The sequence below is a fragment of the Oncorhynchus kisutch genome, linkage group LG1 (assembly GCF_002021735.2).
Source record: "Oncorhynchus kisutch isolate 150728-3 linkage group LG1, Okis_V2, whole genome shotgun sequence".
NCBI lineage: Eukaryota > Metazoa > Chordata > Actinopteri > Salmoniformes > Salmonidae > Oncorhynchus > Oncorhynchus kisutch.
The window spans coordinates 11,680,858-11,694,320 of NC_034174.2; the positions used below are offsets into that span (position 1 = coordinate 11,680,858).

At 42.1% G+C, this 13,463-nt stretch overlaps 1 protein-coding gene across 2 annotated transcripts in view; it reads right to left on the minus strand.

The window, feature by feature from the left end:
* The window catches only part of LOC109878956 (SRSF protein kinase 1), an 86,028-nt gene extending 74,603 nt beyond the window's left edge, over positions 1-11,425 (minus strand). For both annotated transcript variants that reach the window (XM_031827021.1, XM_031826942.1), the window contains exons 1-2: positions 11,328-11,425; positions 10,493-10,547 (exon numbers count right to left, since the gene is read on the minus strand). In XM_031827021.1, coding sequence (XP_031682881.1) covers positions 10,493-10,547; positions 11,328-11,340 — 68 coding nt within the window. In that variant the 5' untranslated portion in view covers positions 11,341-11,425. The remainder of the gene's footprint in view (positions 1-10,492; positions 10,548-11,327) is intronic.
* Positions 11,426-13,463: the final 2,038 nt, after the last annotated feature.

Sequence of the window (13,463 nt, forward strand, 5' to 3'; positions counted from 1 at the left end):
GAGTCGAAAGCCTTGGCAAGGTCGATGAAGACGGCTGCACAGTACTGTCTTTTATCGATGGCGGTTATGATGTCGTTTAGTACCTTGAGTGTGGCTGAGGTGCACCCATGACCGGCTCGGAAACCAGATTGCACAGCGGAGAAGGTACGGTGGGATTCGAGATGGTCAGTGACCTGTTTGTTGACTTGGCTTTCGAAGACCTTAGATAGGCAGGGCAGGATGGATATAGGTCTGTAACAGTTTGGGTCCAGGGTGTCTCCCCCTTTGAAGAGGGGGATGACTGCGGCAGCTTTCCAATCCTTGGGGATCTCAGACGAGATGAAAGAGAGGTTGAACAGGCTGGTAATAGGGGTTGCGACAATGGTGGCAGATAGTTTCAGAAATAGAGGGTCCAGATTGTCAAGCCCAGCTGATTTGTACGGGTCCAGGTTTTGCAGCTCTTTCAGAACATCTGCTATCTGGATTTGGGTAAAGGAGAACCTGGAGAGGCTTGGGCGAGGAGCTGCGGGGGGGGCGGAGCTGTTGTCGTGTCCTGTATATATATACACAGGACACGACAAGACGAGGACAAAAGACGTCTGAACTGCTATGCCACCTTGGAACTGCTATGCGCTATGAATGCGCTTGTTAAATCCCCCATTTGGCAAGGTGGGCTTTGATTCAATGATAAATTAACAGGCACCGCATTGATTATGAGCAACGCAGGACAAGCTAGTTAAACAAGTAATATCATCAACCATGTGTAGTTAACTAGTGTTTATGTTAAGATTGTTTTTTATAAGATATGTTTAATGCTAGCTAGCACCTTACCGTGGCTCCTTGCTGCACTCGCATAACAGGTAGTCAGCCTGCCACGCAGTCTCCTCGCGGAGTGCAATTGGCCGTGATCGGTGTCAAAAAATGCAGATTACCGATTGTTACGAAAACTTGAAATCGGCCCTAATTAATCGGCCATTCCGATTAATCGGTCGACCTCTAGTTGGAGGCGGCTTATGGTAGAGGAATTAACATTAAATTATCAGGCAACAGCTCTGATGCACATTCCTGCAGTCAGCATGCCAATTGCCCACTTCCTGAAAACTTGAGACATCATGTCATTGTGTTGTGACAAACTTGCACATTTTAGAGTGGCTTTTTATTATCCCCAGCACAAGGTGCACCTGTGGTAATGATCATGCTGTTTTAATCAGTTTCTTGATATACACCTGTCAGGTGGATGGAATATCTAGGCAAAGGAGAAATGCTCACTTACAGGGATGTAAACACATTAGTGCACAAAATTGGAGAGAAACACTTATGTTTTTTATTTTATTTTACCTTTATTTAACCAGGCAAGTCAGTTAAGAACACATTCTTATTTTCAATGACGGTCTAGGAACAGTGGGTTAACTGCCTGTTCAGGGGCAGAACGACAGATTTGTACCTTGTCAGCTCGGGGGTTTGAACTCACAACCTTCCGGTTACTAGTCCAACGCTCTAACCACTAGGCTACCCTGACGCCCCAATGTGCATATTTCTGGGATTGTTTATTTCAGCTCATGAAACATGGGACCAACACTTTACATTTATATTTTTGTCCAGCGTAAATGAGATTTCTGTATTTTAATTTGCAAACATTTCTAAAAACATGGTTTTCAATGTGTCATTATGGGGTATTTTGTGTAGACGGGTGAGAATTTCATTTAAGGTTAGTGAGGCAATTCAAATGTGATGACTAAAACAAAATAAGATTTAGCTGACTAAAACGGCCCACTGTCATTTTGACAATAACTAGACTAAATCGTTATTTAAATGACAAATGACTAAGACTTAATTATATTTTAGTCAAAAAAAAGGGCCAAAATTAGGCCTAACAGGGATGGAGTCAGAGCCGGCCCTAGATTTTTGAGGAGAAAGGGAGAACAAGAGACTAGAGGAGAGAGGGATGAGGGCAGAAAGAGAGAGAAAGAGAAGGAGGGAGGGGGGAGGAGCGAGCGGGAGGGAGGGGGGGAGGAGCGAGCGGGAGGGAGGGTGGGTGGGTGGGAGGGGAGCAATTGAGAACGAGAGAGATGGGATAATCAAGTCTTACTTAATGAAAACAGTCAAATCTGCCACTCACTTGCACCTCAGGCCGGTGGCCAGCTTGACCACGGTGGTATTGAGAGAGACGATCCAGTCAAGGAGCCACATGGCCCAGGGGACTCTCGGCCAGGCTAACCAAGGAACGGTGCTATAATCTGGGGCTCGCTCACCACGCCGCTCCCCGGCTCTCCTCTTCTCTGTACCACACCAGAACTGAACACACTGCGCTGCCTGCACAGCTAATATTACTGAGCTACTGAGGTGGGGGGGTGGGGTGGGGGGGGGGGGGGGTGAGAGAGGAAGAGAGAGAAGGGGAGGGTGAGCAGGGAGGGAAGAGAGAGAAGGGGAGGGGAGGGTGAGGAGGGAGGGAAGCGAGCAGGACTCAGACAGACGAATGGGAGGGGGAAAGAGGCAAGTTGTGAGAAATGAGAGAAGAGTGAATGAGCGAGAGGGGGCATGGTAAGAGGCAAAGGGAGAGAGGGCGAGGTAAGATGTGAAGAGAGAGAGGGCGAGGTAAGAGGCAAAGGGAGAGAGGGCGAGGTAAGATGCAAAGGCAAAGAGGAAGAGGTAAGAAGCAAAGTAGGTGTGTGTGCGCGCCGTGTGAGAGACAGTGAGATCTGCAGTATCCCAAAAAGACAGCCAAACAGACTAGGCAGACGCGCAGTCCCTCTTCATACTGAAGCTACCAAGACCCTAGGCACTAGTTACAAGGATTGGGATTGGTGTGTACCATAGTGATCTCACTTCGGCAGCCTTACGTAACAGAGTCCTCTGAGGGCCGGGGCTCAGCCGTTTGGAGAGCAGCCGCCAACCTAGACACTTTTTTATTTAACCCTCATTTTACCAGGTAAGTTGACCGAGAGCACATTCTCATGTACATCAACAACCTGGGGTATAGTTACAGGGGATGAATGAGCCAATGGGAAGCACACACACACGCTTTTAGAGAGCAAACCCCATCCCCAATCAACTTCACAAGCGTCCTGAAACTAATCCAAGCCTCTCTGGGACCACAAAACTCTGTTCCAAGGGGCGACACTCGAAGACAACACACCATCTATCTCTGTCTGTCGGTCAGTCAGTCCTCTACATACAACACAACCCTACAGCTCCACAGGCCTTCAGGCCCTATGAGCACTGCTATGTCCCTCAGAACCCAAAACACCAGAGCAGTTGAGTATGTGTGAGCTGTAGATTCAAGCCGTCTCCCGGAATCTCAAAAGGCAGAGCTCTGGCTAGAGAGCCGTCTCCCTGAATCTCAGAGGCTAGAGGTGTACATGGAGTAGCCAGCCAGGCCCCACTGGTTCGTCATGTGTTTATGCCCTATAAGCTCTATTTTTGTGGCCTCTGGTACATTCTAAATGCATCGACTCCATCTGAAAAGTACAACACTGAGTTCACCTCCCAGATCAGAAAAATGTTGTGGTATTGTGTAGAAAGACATGACTTTTGAATTTAAAAATGACTGAGAATGTATGAATTCAGTGCGTTGGTTATTTTGGAAATTGTCTACGTCTAGATGATCATGGTTGTGTTTCCCAAAAGCATTATACCATTCAGATCATTTAGTTTCAGTGGAATTAACATGCACTAAAGATCTCAGTACTGCCACACTTTAGGGAAATACAACCACGGGCTATTTTCTAACTAAGATAACATTAAAACACTTAACTTGTCTTCTCTTGAGATTAACCCCTAGAGAGTCTATTTCCGTAGCCCCTCAGAAATCTAATTAGCATAATAATACTAAATCCACATCTGCCAGTTTAAGCTACATCCGCCAATGTTCCCCTTGCACATCTGAGGTGAAAGGTGACAGAGCTAAACGCGAAGTTTGTCAGACCGTGAGAGATCACGAATAAAACGTCTGTAGCGTCCAAACGGTTTGGGCCTAGAAACTATTATGACCCATCAGTGTCACGGGACTAGTCTGAAGTCGGTACATCCGATCTGCTATCAGTACCATCCAAACAGTTTGGGCTACACACTAATATGCAGAGTCTCACACAAACGTGTAGATGTCGGTTGTTTTGTTCTAGGACACCCACAAGCCTCACAAGACTAGTCTGAAGGTAGCTGGGTACCAGTTAAACACATTCAGTGCTTAAAATAGGAGGATAAATACATTTGGGGAAATGGTTTCCTGATCTTTCTTATACATCTCAGATACAGGACAGACAAACTTCATTTAGATTTTTTGGGGGGGACAGTCCGTTTATCCATGTATGATGCTGTTTTTCAATGTGTTTATGGGCTAGAAGCATTAAGGTCAAAAATCAATGTTTCATCAAATAATTGTTTTATACCTTAAGGGGGTTCATAAAACTCCAGATCAAATAGTCATACCAAGGATCATTTATCTTAAAACAATTCCATATGTTATCTTAGTAGAAACCCCCTCCCCTGGCTTAGACTCCATGGTTTTAGTCTTATTTACACTTTTACTGCAAGATATGAAATGCCACAATCTTTGTTTTTCAAATGATGTATTTTATTAAAACAGAAAAATGAAGTAAATAGCCCACATTCAAAAAATAAATTGATGGTTTTGTTTTTCCAGGTTTCCATTTGACCAATTTTTCCTCACTCTCTAAATAGGAAGTGGAAAATGTAGCTAGCTAAAAAAAATGTGTAAGCAGCTGATTAGCCGACGCTAATGAAAACACTGGTGTATGTATGGTTGGGGGGGGCACAATGGGGACAGGCTGAAGACAGATGTGTCTCTAATGAAAAGGCTCTTTGCCGTTAACCCTGTAGTGATTGCAGCCAGAAGTTCCCTCCAGACACAGGGGGTATTCAGTGATAAGAATGACTATCGTCATAGGAACACCACTGTCATCAGGAACCATGTCAACGGTCGTTTAAATATATTCATTAAAGATCAGTAACAGCAGCACTCAGGACTGGCGACTTATCTACTACCACCCGAGGTATATATCACATACACACACACACACACACACACACACACACACACACACAACTGGTCAAAATGTTTATAACAACTACTCATTTAAGGGTTTCTTTATTTTTACTATTTTCTACATTGTAGAATAACAGTGAAGAAGTCAAAAATATGAAATAACACATATGGAATCATGTAGTAACCAAAAAAAGTGAAATCTAAATATATTTTATATTTGAGATTCTTAAAATAGCCACTCTGCGTTGATGACAGCTTTGCACACGCTTGGCATTCTCTCAACCAGCTTCATGAGATAATCACCTGGAACTCATTTCAATTAACAGGTGTGCCATAAAACATAAAAATGAATTTGTGAAATTTCTTTCCTTCTTAATGCGTTTGAGCCAATCAGTTTTGTTGGGACGTGGTGTGTGTGTGGTGACGACGTGACACCATGTGGGTGAACGGATGATCTCCGCATGTGTGGTTCCCACCACGAAGCATGGAGGAGGAGGTGTGATGGTGTGTGGCTGTTATGCTGGTGACACTGTGAGTTACTTAGAATTCAAGGCACACTTAACCAGCATGGCTACCACAGCATTCTGCAGCGATACGCCATTTCATCTGGTTTGGGCTTAGTGGGACTATAATTCATTTTTCAACAGGACAATGGCCCAACACACCTCCAGGCTGTGTAAGGGATATTTGACCAAGGAGAGTGATGGAGTGCTGCATCAGATGACCTGGCCTACACAATCACCTGACATCAACCCAATTGAGATGGTTTGGGATGAGTTGGACCGCCGAGTGAAGGAAAAGCAGCCAACAAGTGCTCAGCATATGTGGGAACTCCTTTTTTTATTCTTTACTTAATTTAAGTAGGCAAGTCGGTTAAGAACAAATTCCTATTTATAACGACGGCCTACCAAAAGGCAAAAGGCCTCCTGCGGGGACGGGAGCCTGGGATTTAAAAAAATATTTAAAATATATACAATATAAACATAGGACAAAAACACACATCACAACAAGAGAGAGACAACACTACATAAAGACAGACCTAAGACAACAACAAGGCAGCAAAACATGACAACATGGTAGCAACTAGAGGTCGACCGATTAATTAGGGTCGAATTCAAGCTTTCATAACAACCGGTATTTTTGGATGCCAATTATGGCAGATTACATTGCACTCCACGAGGACACTGCGTGGCAGGCTAACCACCTGTTAGCACAGCAAGGAGCCAAGCTAAGTTGCTATCTAGCATTAAACTTATCTTAGAAAAAAACTATCAATCTTAACATAATCACTAGTTAACTGCGGTGCCTGTTAATTTATCATCACATCACAGCTTACCTCACCAAACAGGTGATGATTTAACAAGCGCATTCGCTAAAAAAGCACCGTCGTTACACCAATGTGTACACAACCATAAACATCCATGCCTTTCTTACAATCAATACACAAGTATATTTTTTTTTACCTGCATATTAAGTTAAAAGAAATTCATGTTAGCAGGCAATATTAACTAGGGAAATGGTCACTCCTCTTGCGTTCTGTGCAAGCAGAGTCAGGGTATATGCAGCAGTTTGGGCCGCCTGGCTCGTTGCGAACTGTGTGAAGACCATTTCTTCCTAACAAAAAATGTAATTAATTTGCCAGAATTGTACATAATTATGACAGAACATTGAAGGTTGTGCAATGTAACAGCAATATTTAGACTTATGGATGCCACCCGTTAGATAAAATACGGAAAGGTTCCGTATTTCACTGAAAGAATAAACGGATTTGACCATATTAAATGACCTAAGGCTCGTATTTCTTTGGGTTTATTATATTATAATTAAGTCTATGATTTGATATTTGATAGAGCAGTCTGACTGAGCGGTGGTATGCAGAAGCAGGCTTGTAGCATTCATTCAAACAGCACTTTCCTGCATTTGCCAGCAGCTCTAAGCAATGCTTGAAGCAGCGCTGTTAAACTTCAAGCCTATCAACTCCCGAGATTAGGCTGGCAATACTATATTGCCTATAAGAACATCCAATAGTCAAATATATATGAAATACAAATGGTACAGAGAGAAAGTCCAATAATAAGTACAACCTAAAACTTCTTAACTGGGATTATTGAAGACTCATGTTAAAAGGAATCACCAGCTTCCATATTTTCTCATGTTCTGAGCAAGGAACTTAACCTCTCTTGGGTAGGGGGCAGCATTCGGAATTTTGGATGAAAAGCATGCCCAAATTAAACGGCCTGCTACTCAGGCCCAGAAGATATGATATGCATATAACTGGTAGATTTGGATAGAAAACACTCTAAAGTTTCCAAAACTGTTAAAATAGTGTCTGTGTGTATAACAGAACTGATTTACCAGGCGAAAACCCGAAAAAGTCCATCAGGAAGTAGTTTTTTTTTCTTTTCCTTTTTTTCTATTCAATACCATTACAGTATCCATTGACTTAGGACTCCATTTGCAGTTCCTATGCCATCCACTAGATGTCAACAGTCTTTAGAAATCATTTCAGGCTTGTATTCTTATAAATGAGGGAGTAAGACCAGTCTGAACGAGTGGACCCTACAGTGTTGCAGAGCTTTTTCATGCACATTTGCATTTCTTGTTTACCTTTTATATTGACGACGTTATTGTCCAGTTGAAATATTGTAGATCATTTAGGCTAAAAAACAACATGAGGATTGAATACAAACATCGTTTGACATGTTTCTATGAACTTTACGGATACAATTTGGATTTTATGTCTGATTGTTTTGACTGCGTTTGAGCCTGTGGATTACTGAAGAAAACGCGCTAACAAAACGGAGGTTTTTGGATATAAAGAGAATTCATCGAACAAAAGGAACATTTATTGAGTAAATGAATGTCTTCTTATTGCCACCATATGAAGATCAAAAGGTAAGGGATTCATTTTCTCTATTTCTGAGTTTTGTAACACTTCTGCTTGGCTGGTTACTATTTGTAATAATTTGTCAACTGGACTATGTTCTGGGCTAGGTATGCTTTTTGCCGAAAAGCATTTTATAAATATGACACTGTGGTTGGTTTAACAAGAAGTTCATCTTTAAACCTATGTAAAATATGTTTTGTTTTCTGAATTTTTATAATGAGTTTTTCTGTAATTAAATTTGGCGCTCTGCAATCTCACTGGCTGTTGGCCAGATCCCTATTTAAACAAAATTGAACATGTTTCATTATTTATTTGAGACTAAATTGATTTCTATTTATGTATTACATTAAGTTATAATAAAAGTGTTCATTCAGTATTGTTGTAATCATTATTACAAAACATATAAAAATATGCCGATTAATAGGTATCGGCTTTTTTTGGTCCTCCAATAATCGGTATGGTTGTTGAAAAATCATGATCGGTCAACCTCTAGTAGCAACTCAAAAACATGGTACAAATATTGGGCAAAGTCAACAGCACAAAGGTCAAGAAGGTAGAGACAATAATACATCATACAAAGCAGCAACAACTGTCAGTAAAACTGTTCAAGACTGTTGGAAAAGTATTCCTCATGAAGCTGATTAAGAGAATAGCAAGAGCGTGCAAAGCTGTCATCAAGGCAAAGGGTGGCTACTTTGAAGAATCTCAAATATACAATATATTTAGATTTGTTTTAACACTTTTGGTTACTACATGATTCCATATGTGTTATTTCATAGTTTCGATGTCTTCACTATTATTATACAATGTAGAAAATAGTACAAATAAAGAAAAGCCCTTGAATGAGGAGGTGTGTCCAAACTTTTGACTGGTACTGTATATTTATGAGAAAAAATACATTTGATTTTCAGAAAAACAACAACTTCATTTAGTTGATGCATTTCCAAACCTGTTGGTGCACAATCCTAACAGGGTGGAAATTTGGAGCCTAAATTTGCCAGAGCTCTGCAAGATTGAGCTAGCAAAATGGTGAACACTAACAAGATTTTAACCTCTATAAAGCATACTTCTACATTTGAATTATGTCTATGGAAGGCTTTCCACTAGATGTTGGAACATAGCTGAGGCTGTTATAGCAGCACTTCTGGGAAGGCTTTCCACTAGATGATGGAACATTGCTGCTATAACAGCCTCAGCTCTTCTGGGAAGGCTTTCTACTAGATGTTGGAACATTGCTGCGGGGGACTTGCCTCCATTCAGCCACAAGAGCATTAGTGAGATTGGGCACTGATGTTAGACATGGAACTGGTGAACATTAAAGCAATAATTTATGTACACTATATTTCTGTATAGCACTTTGACATCTGCTGATGTAAAATGGGAATTATAAATATGTTGGGCGATTAGTCTTGGCTCGCAGTCGAAGTTCCAATTCATCCCAACGGTGTTCAACGGGGTTGAGGTCAGGGCTCTGTGCAAGCCAGTCAATTTCTTCCACACTGATAGACAAACCATTTCTACACGGCCCGTGCTTTGTGCATGAGGGAATTGTCGTGCCGACACAGGAAAAGGCCTTCCCTAAACTGTTGCCACAAAGTTGGAAGCACAGAATCATCTAGAATGTCATTATATGCTGTCAGATGAAGAGTGATTCATCATTCAAAAGAACGCGTTTCCACTGCTCCAGAGTCCAATGGCGGCAAGCTTTCCACCACTCCAGCTGATGCTTGGCATTGCGCATGGTGATCTTAGGCTTGTGTGCGGCTGCTCGGCAATGGAAACCCATTTCATGAAGCTCCCAAAAAACTGTTATTGTGCTGACGTTCCATACCATCTCTGGAAGCAACTCGGTAGTGAGTGTTGCAATAGAGGGCAGACCATTTTCAGCACTTGGCGGTGCCATTCTTTGAGCTTGTGGCCTACCACTTTGCGTCTGAGCCGTTATTGCTCCTAGACGTGTCCACTTCACAATAACAGCACTTACAGTTGACCAGGGCAGCTCTAGCTGCTCAGACATTTGGCGAACTTACTTGTTGGAAAGCTGGCATCCTATGACGTTGAAAATCTCTGAGCTCTTCAGTAAGGCCATTCTACTACCAATGTTTGTCTGTGAAGATTGCATGGCTGTATGTTTGATTATATACAACTTTCAACAGCGATTGAGGCTGAAATAGCCAAATCTACTAATTTGAAGGGGAGTCCACATACTTTTTATATGTAAAAGGATATATAGTCATCAATCCAACATATTTATAATTCCCATTTTACATCAGCAGATGTCAAAGTGCTATACAGAAATATAGTGTACATAAATTATTGCTTTATCTAATTCACCAGTTCCATGTCTGGACTGTCATGGCAGTGCATGACGGCCCGCGTGCTGCTCAGCTGACCCTACACTTTCACGAGTGCTGCCCAGCTGACCCTACACTTTCAAATCAGTTATGCACAGCCTTTACAAAAAAATATTAATGTTTTGAAACTGCAGTAGACTGTGGTATTTTGAACGCAGTAATTGGAGAATAACTGCACTCTTGACTGCAATGTTTTTTTTCGTAAGGGAGAGAAGCACTCGACAGTTCATATGGCTAACCAACAAAAGTTACTAGCTAGGTACTCACTTTTTGCCGGGTTTCTTAGTCTTTGTCCTTTTCTTCCTCGCCTGCAGTGCAAGAACTGTCACGGGGATAGATGACAAAATACCATTTAATTCAGGAGAACCCTCACTTTCATGAAAATATTAGTTAGCTAGCAGGCGGTTTATCGAGCTAGCTAGTTACATATAATATTGATCGCAGGCTATAGCCAAAACACCAGTGAGACTTTTTGCATAGCGAAAACCAGGGATACAAAGTGGTTGCATAAATTACAAGTGTGGAGGTAACTATCGTTAGCGATAACGACAGTTGCTAAAAAATGGACAGACTTAGCTAGCTACAAAATTTAACTAGTTATAGTTAACAGGTGGGTTTTGTTTATTCAATTACACAAACGAGTTTAATAATCTGTTTATAATCGTCAGAAATCAGGATGAAGCAAACTGAGATGGTCGACTTGGACTCATGCTGAAAACACAGGGCACGCCTGACGCACAAACCGATATTTATTTCCAGAATGTAGTTATACAATCTGAGTAAGGGTTTGGTTAAAGCAGTGGTTAGTTTCAGTTTTTTTTGCTAGTCTGTTTAAGCGTCAGCGGTGTCCTTACCCCCCCACCCCCCACTCAAGCGCTGTGCAAATTAGCAATGCTAGCTAGCTTTTACAGCTCATTTTAGTTAGCATGTGGTGGCTAGCCAGCTACAACGCGTGGTTCGCTATTGTTCAGTTTAGCAAAAAATGACAACACCTTTAATAACAGTCATATGTCCAAAATCAACAGTCTCAGTATGTTGGCGTATTACTGTGCGAATTCACTGATACTATTCATTTAGCATCCCTATTCTTTGGGCAGGTTACCTTTCCTTTCCATGCTGTAAGCGAGGCGGCTGGAGTTCAGCGGTAGGTTTTTAGTGTAGCAGTCTACGCAGGCGCACTTTCACAAGGAAAAGTTCTACTAACTTTCACTATTGACCACGCCCACCTATTGTCCTTGCCCCTTGGTAGACAAAAACAAAAATAATAATTTATGCCAAATATATCCTATTAGAAAATAAATGTGTTTAGGGATCCTTATGCTTTATGATTATATCGAATCTTATTACCTGAATAAACCGTAGTATTGGTTCACTTGCCCCAAAAATCGATCATCGTTAATCAACCAGATGTGGCCTACTGTAGGCCAAGTCTAGGTCTACTTTATTTGTAACAGAAGTTTGTCATGCATTTGATCTATTCTGTACATTTTCCACACGCCTTCGTGGCATGCAGGTTGGATGATGCACTGTCAAGTGCCAACCTGTCCAACACCAGTCTAGTAGCTGCACCTAGTGGTACCAGTATGCACACACACAGATCAGTACAAGTATAGATTCTTAAATGGCTAGTTTCCCCTATTCATCTGCGGTAAAAGTGTTACTTTCCTACTATATATGTCAGGGGAGGGGGAACATGTCGTTGTCGCTAACAATGACTAGGAACTGCTATTTGGGGAATCGTAAGTGACTTGCTTCAGCTAGTTTCATCTTGATACCAGGGGTGAAAGTAAGTTAGTACGGTCAGGTACGGCATCCCGTCAAAAATAAATCCTGGGGATACGCGGTACCAGTAAAACGTGAGCCTATCACAATCAATGCAACATTACTAATAAACTATAGGCTATTATACCATTATTTATGTCAGCCGCATGAAACATTTACGAATTGTCTGGAAACCGGGTGGTATATGCTACAAATTGTGTTGCGGTTTCAGGAGATGAGTGGTGGAGACGCTCCAGCAAAAGCCAAGATCAGTGGCTGAGAACGAGGCGCGCGTGGACAGTGGATGCATCAATTCCGGATACAAGTGTAGGCAATCGCATAATGTCATTACAATGTCTCTTTCCATTCATCAAATTGCGGATGCACAAGTGCTCTGTTGGGGTTAGGATGCTGAAATTATTTTGTGAGTGGCCATGCGCGGGTAGCCTGCAGGAGCGCCTTTGTTATTAAGTGATTGTTTGACAATCAGATGAAAACGTCATGAATGGTTTATGCCACATTAAAAAGGCCCCTAAAGTAAGCTTCTTTAAAAAAAAGCTGTTGATTGTTTTACATTGTATAGCCTATAGTCTGAAGGGCCCACAATTTTGGCAGTGCCTGCTGCAAATACACTGAACTAAAATATAAATGCAATATGTAGTGTTGGTCCCATGTTTCATGAGCTGAAATAAAACATCCCAGACATTTTTCCACATGCACAAAAATATGATTTCTCTCACATTTCGTATATAAATTGGTTTACATCCCTGTTAGTGAGCATTTCCTCCTTTACCAAAGGAATCCATCTATCTGACAGGTATGGCATATCGAGAAGCTGATTAAACAGCATGATCATTACACAGGTGCACCTTGTGCTGGGGACAATAAATTGTCACTCTAAAATGTGCAGTTTTGTCACGCAACACAGTGCCACAGACGTCTCAAGTTTTGAGGGAGCGTGCAATTGGCAAGCTGACTTCAGGGTTGTCCACCAGAGCTGTTGACAGATAATTTATTGTTAATTTCTCTACCGTAAGCCACCTCCAACATAATTTTGGAGAATTTGGCAGTACGTCCAGCCGGCCTTTCACCCGCAGACCACGTGAATGTCGTCGTGTGGGCGAGCGGTTTGCTGATGTCATCGTTGTGAACAGCTGGCTCCATGGTGGCGGTGGGCTTATGACGAGATCCTGCGGCCCCATTGTGAGGCCCATTTTCTTTAAGTTATGTGTGAACAACATGCATATATGTGTTCCCACATTCTGGGACTCATCCACAAACAGGACCAAGCCTGGCCTGCTGAGGAGTGATGGACTCCATCCTAGCTGGAGGGGTGCTCTCATCTTACCTATGAACATAGACAGGGCTCTAACTCCTTAAGCTCCACAATGAGATAGGATGCATGCCAGTCTGCAAGCTGTCCAGCCTGCCAGCTTAGTGGAGTCTGCCACTAACATAGTCAGTGTAGTCAGCTCAG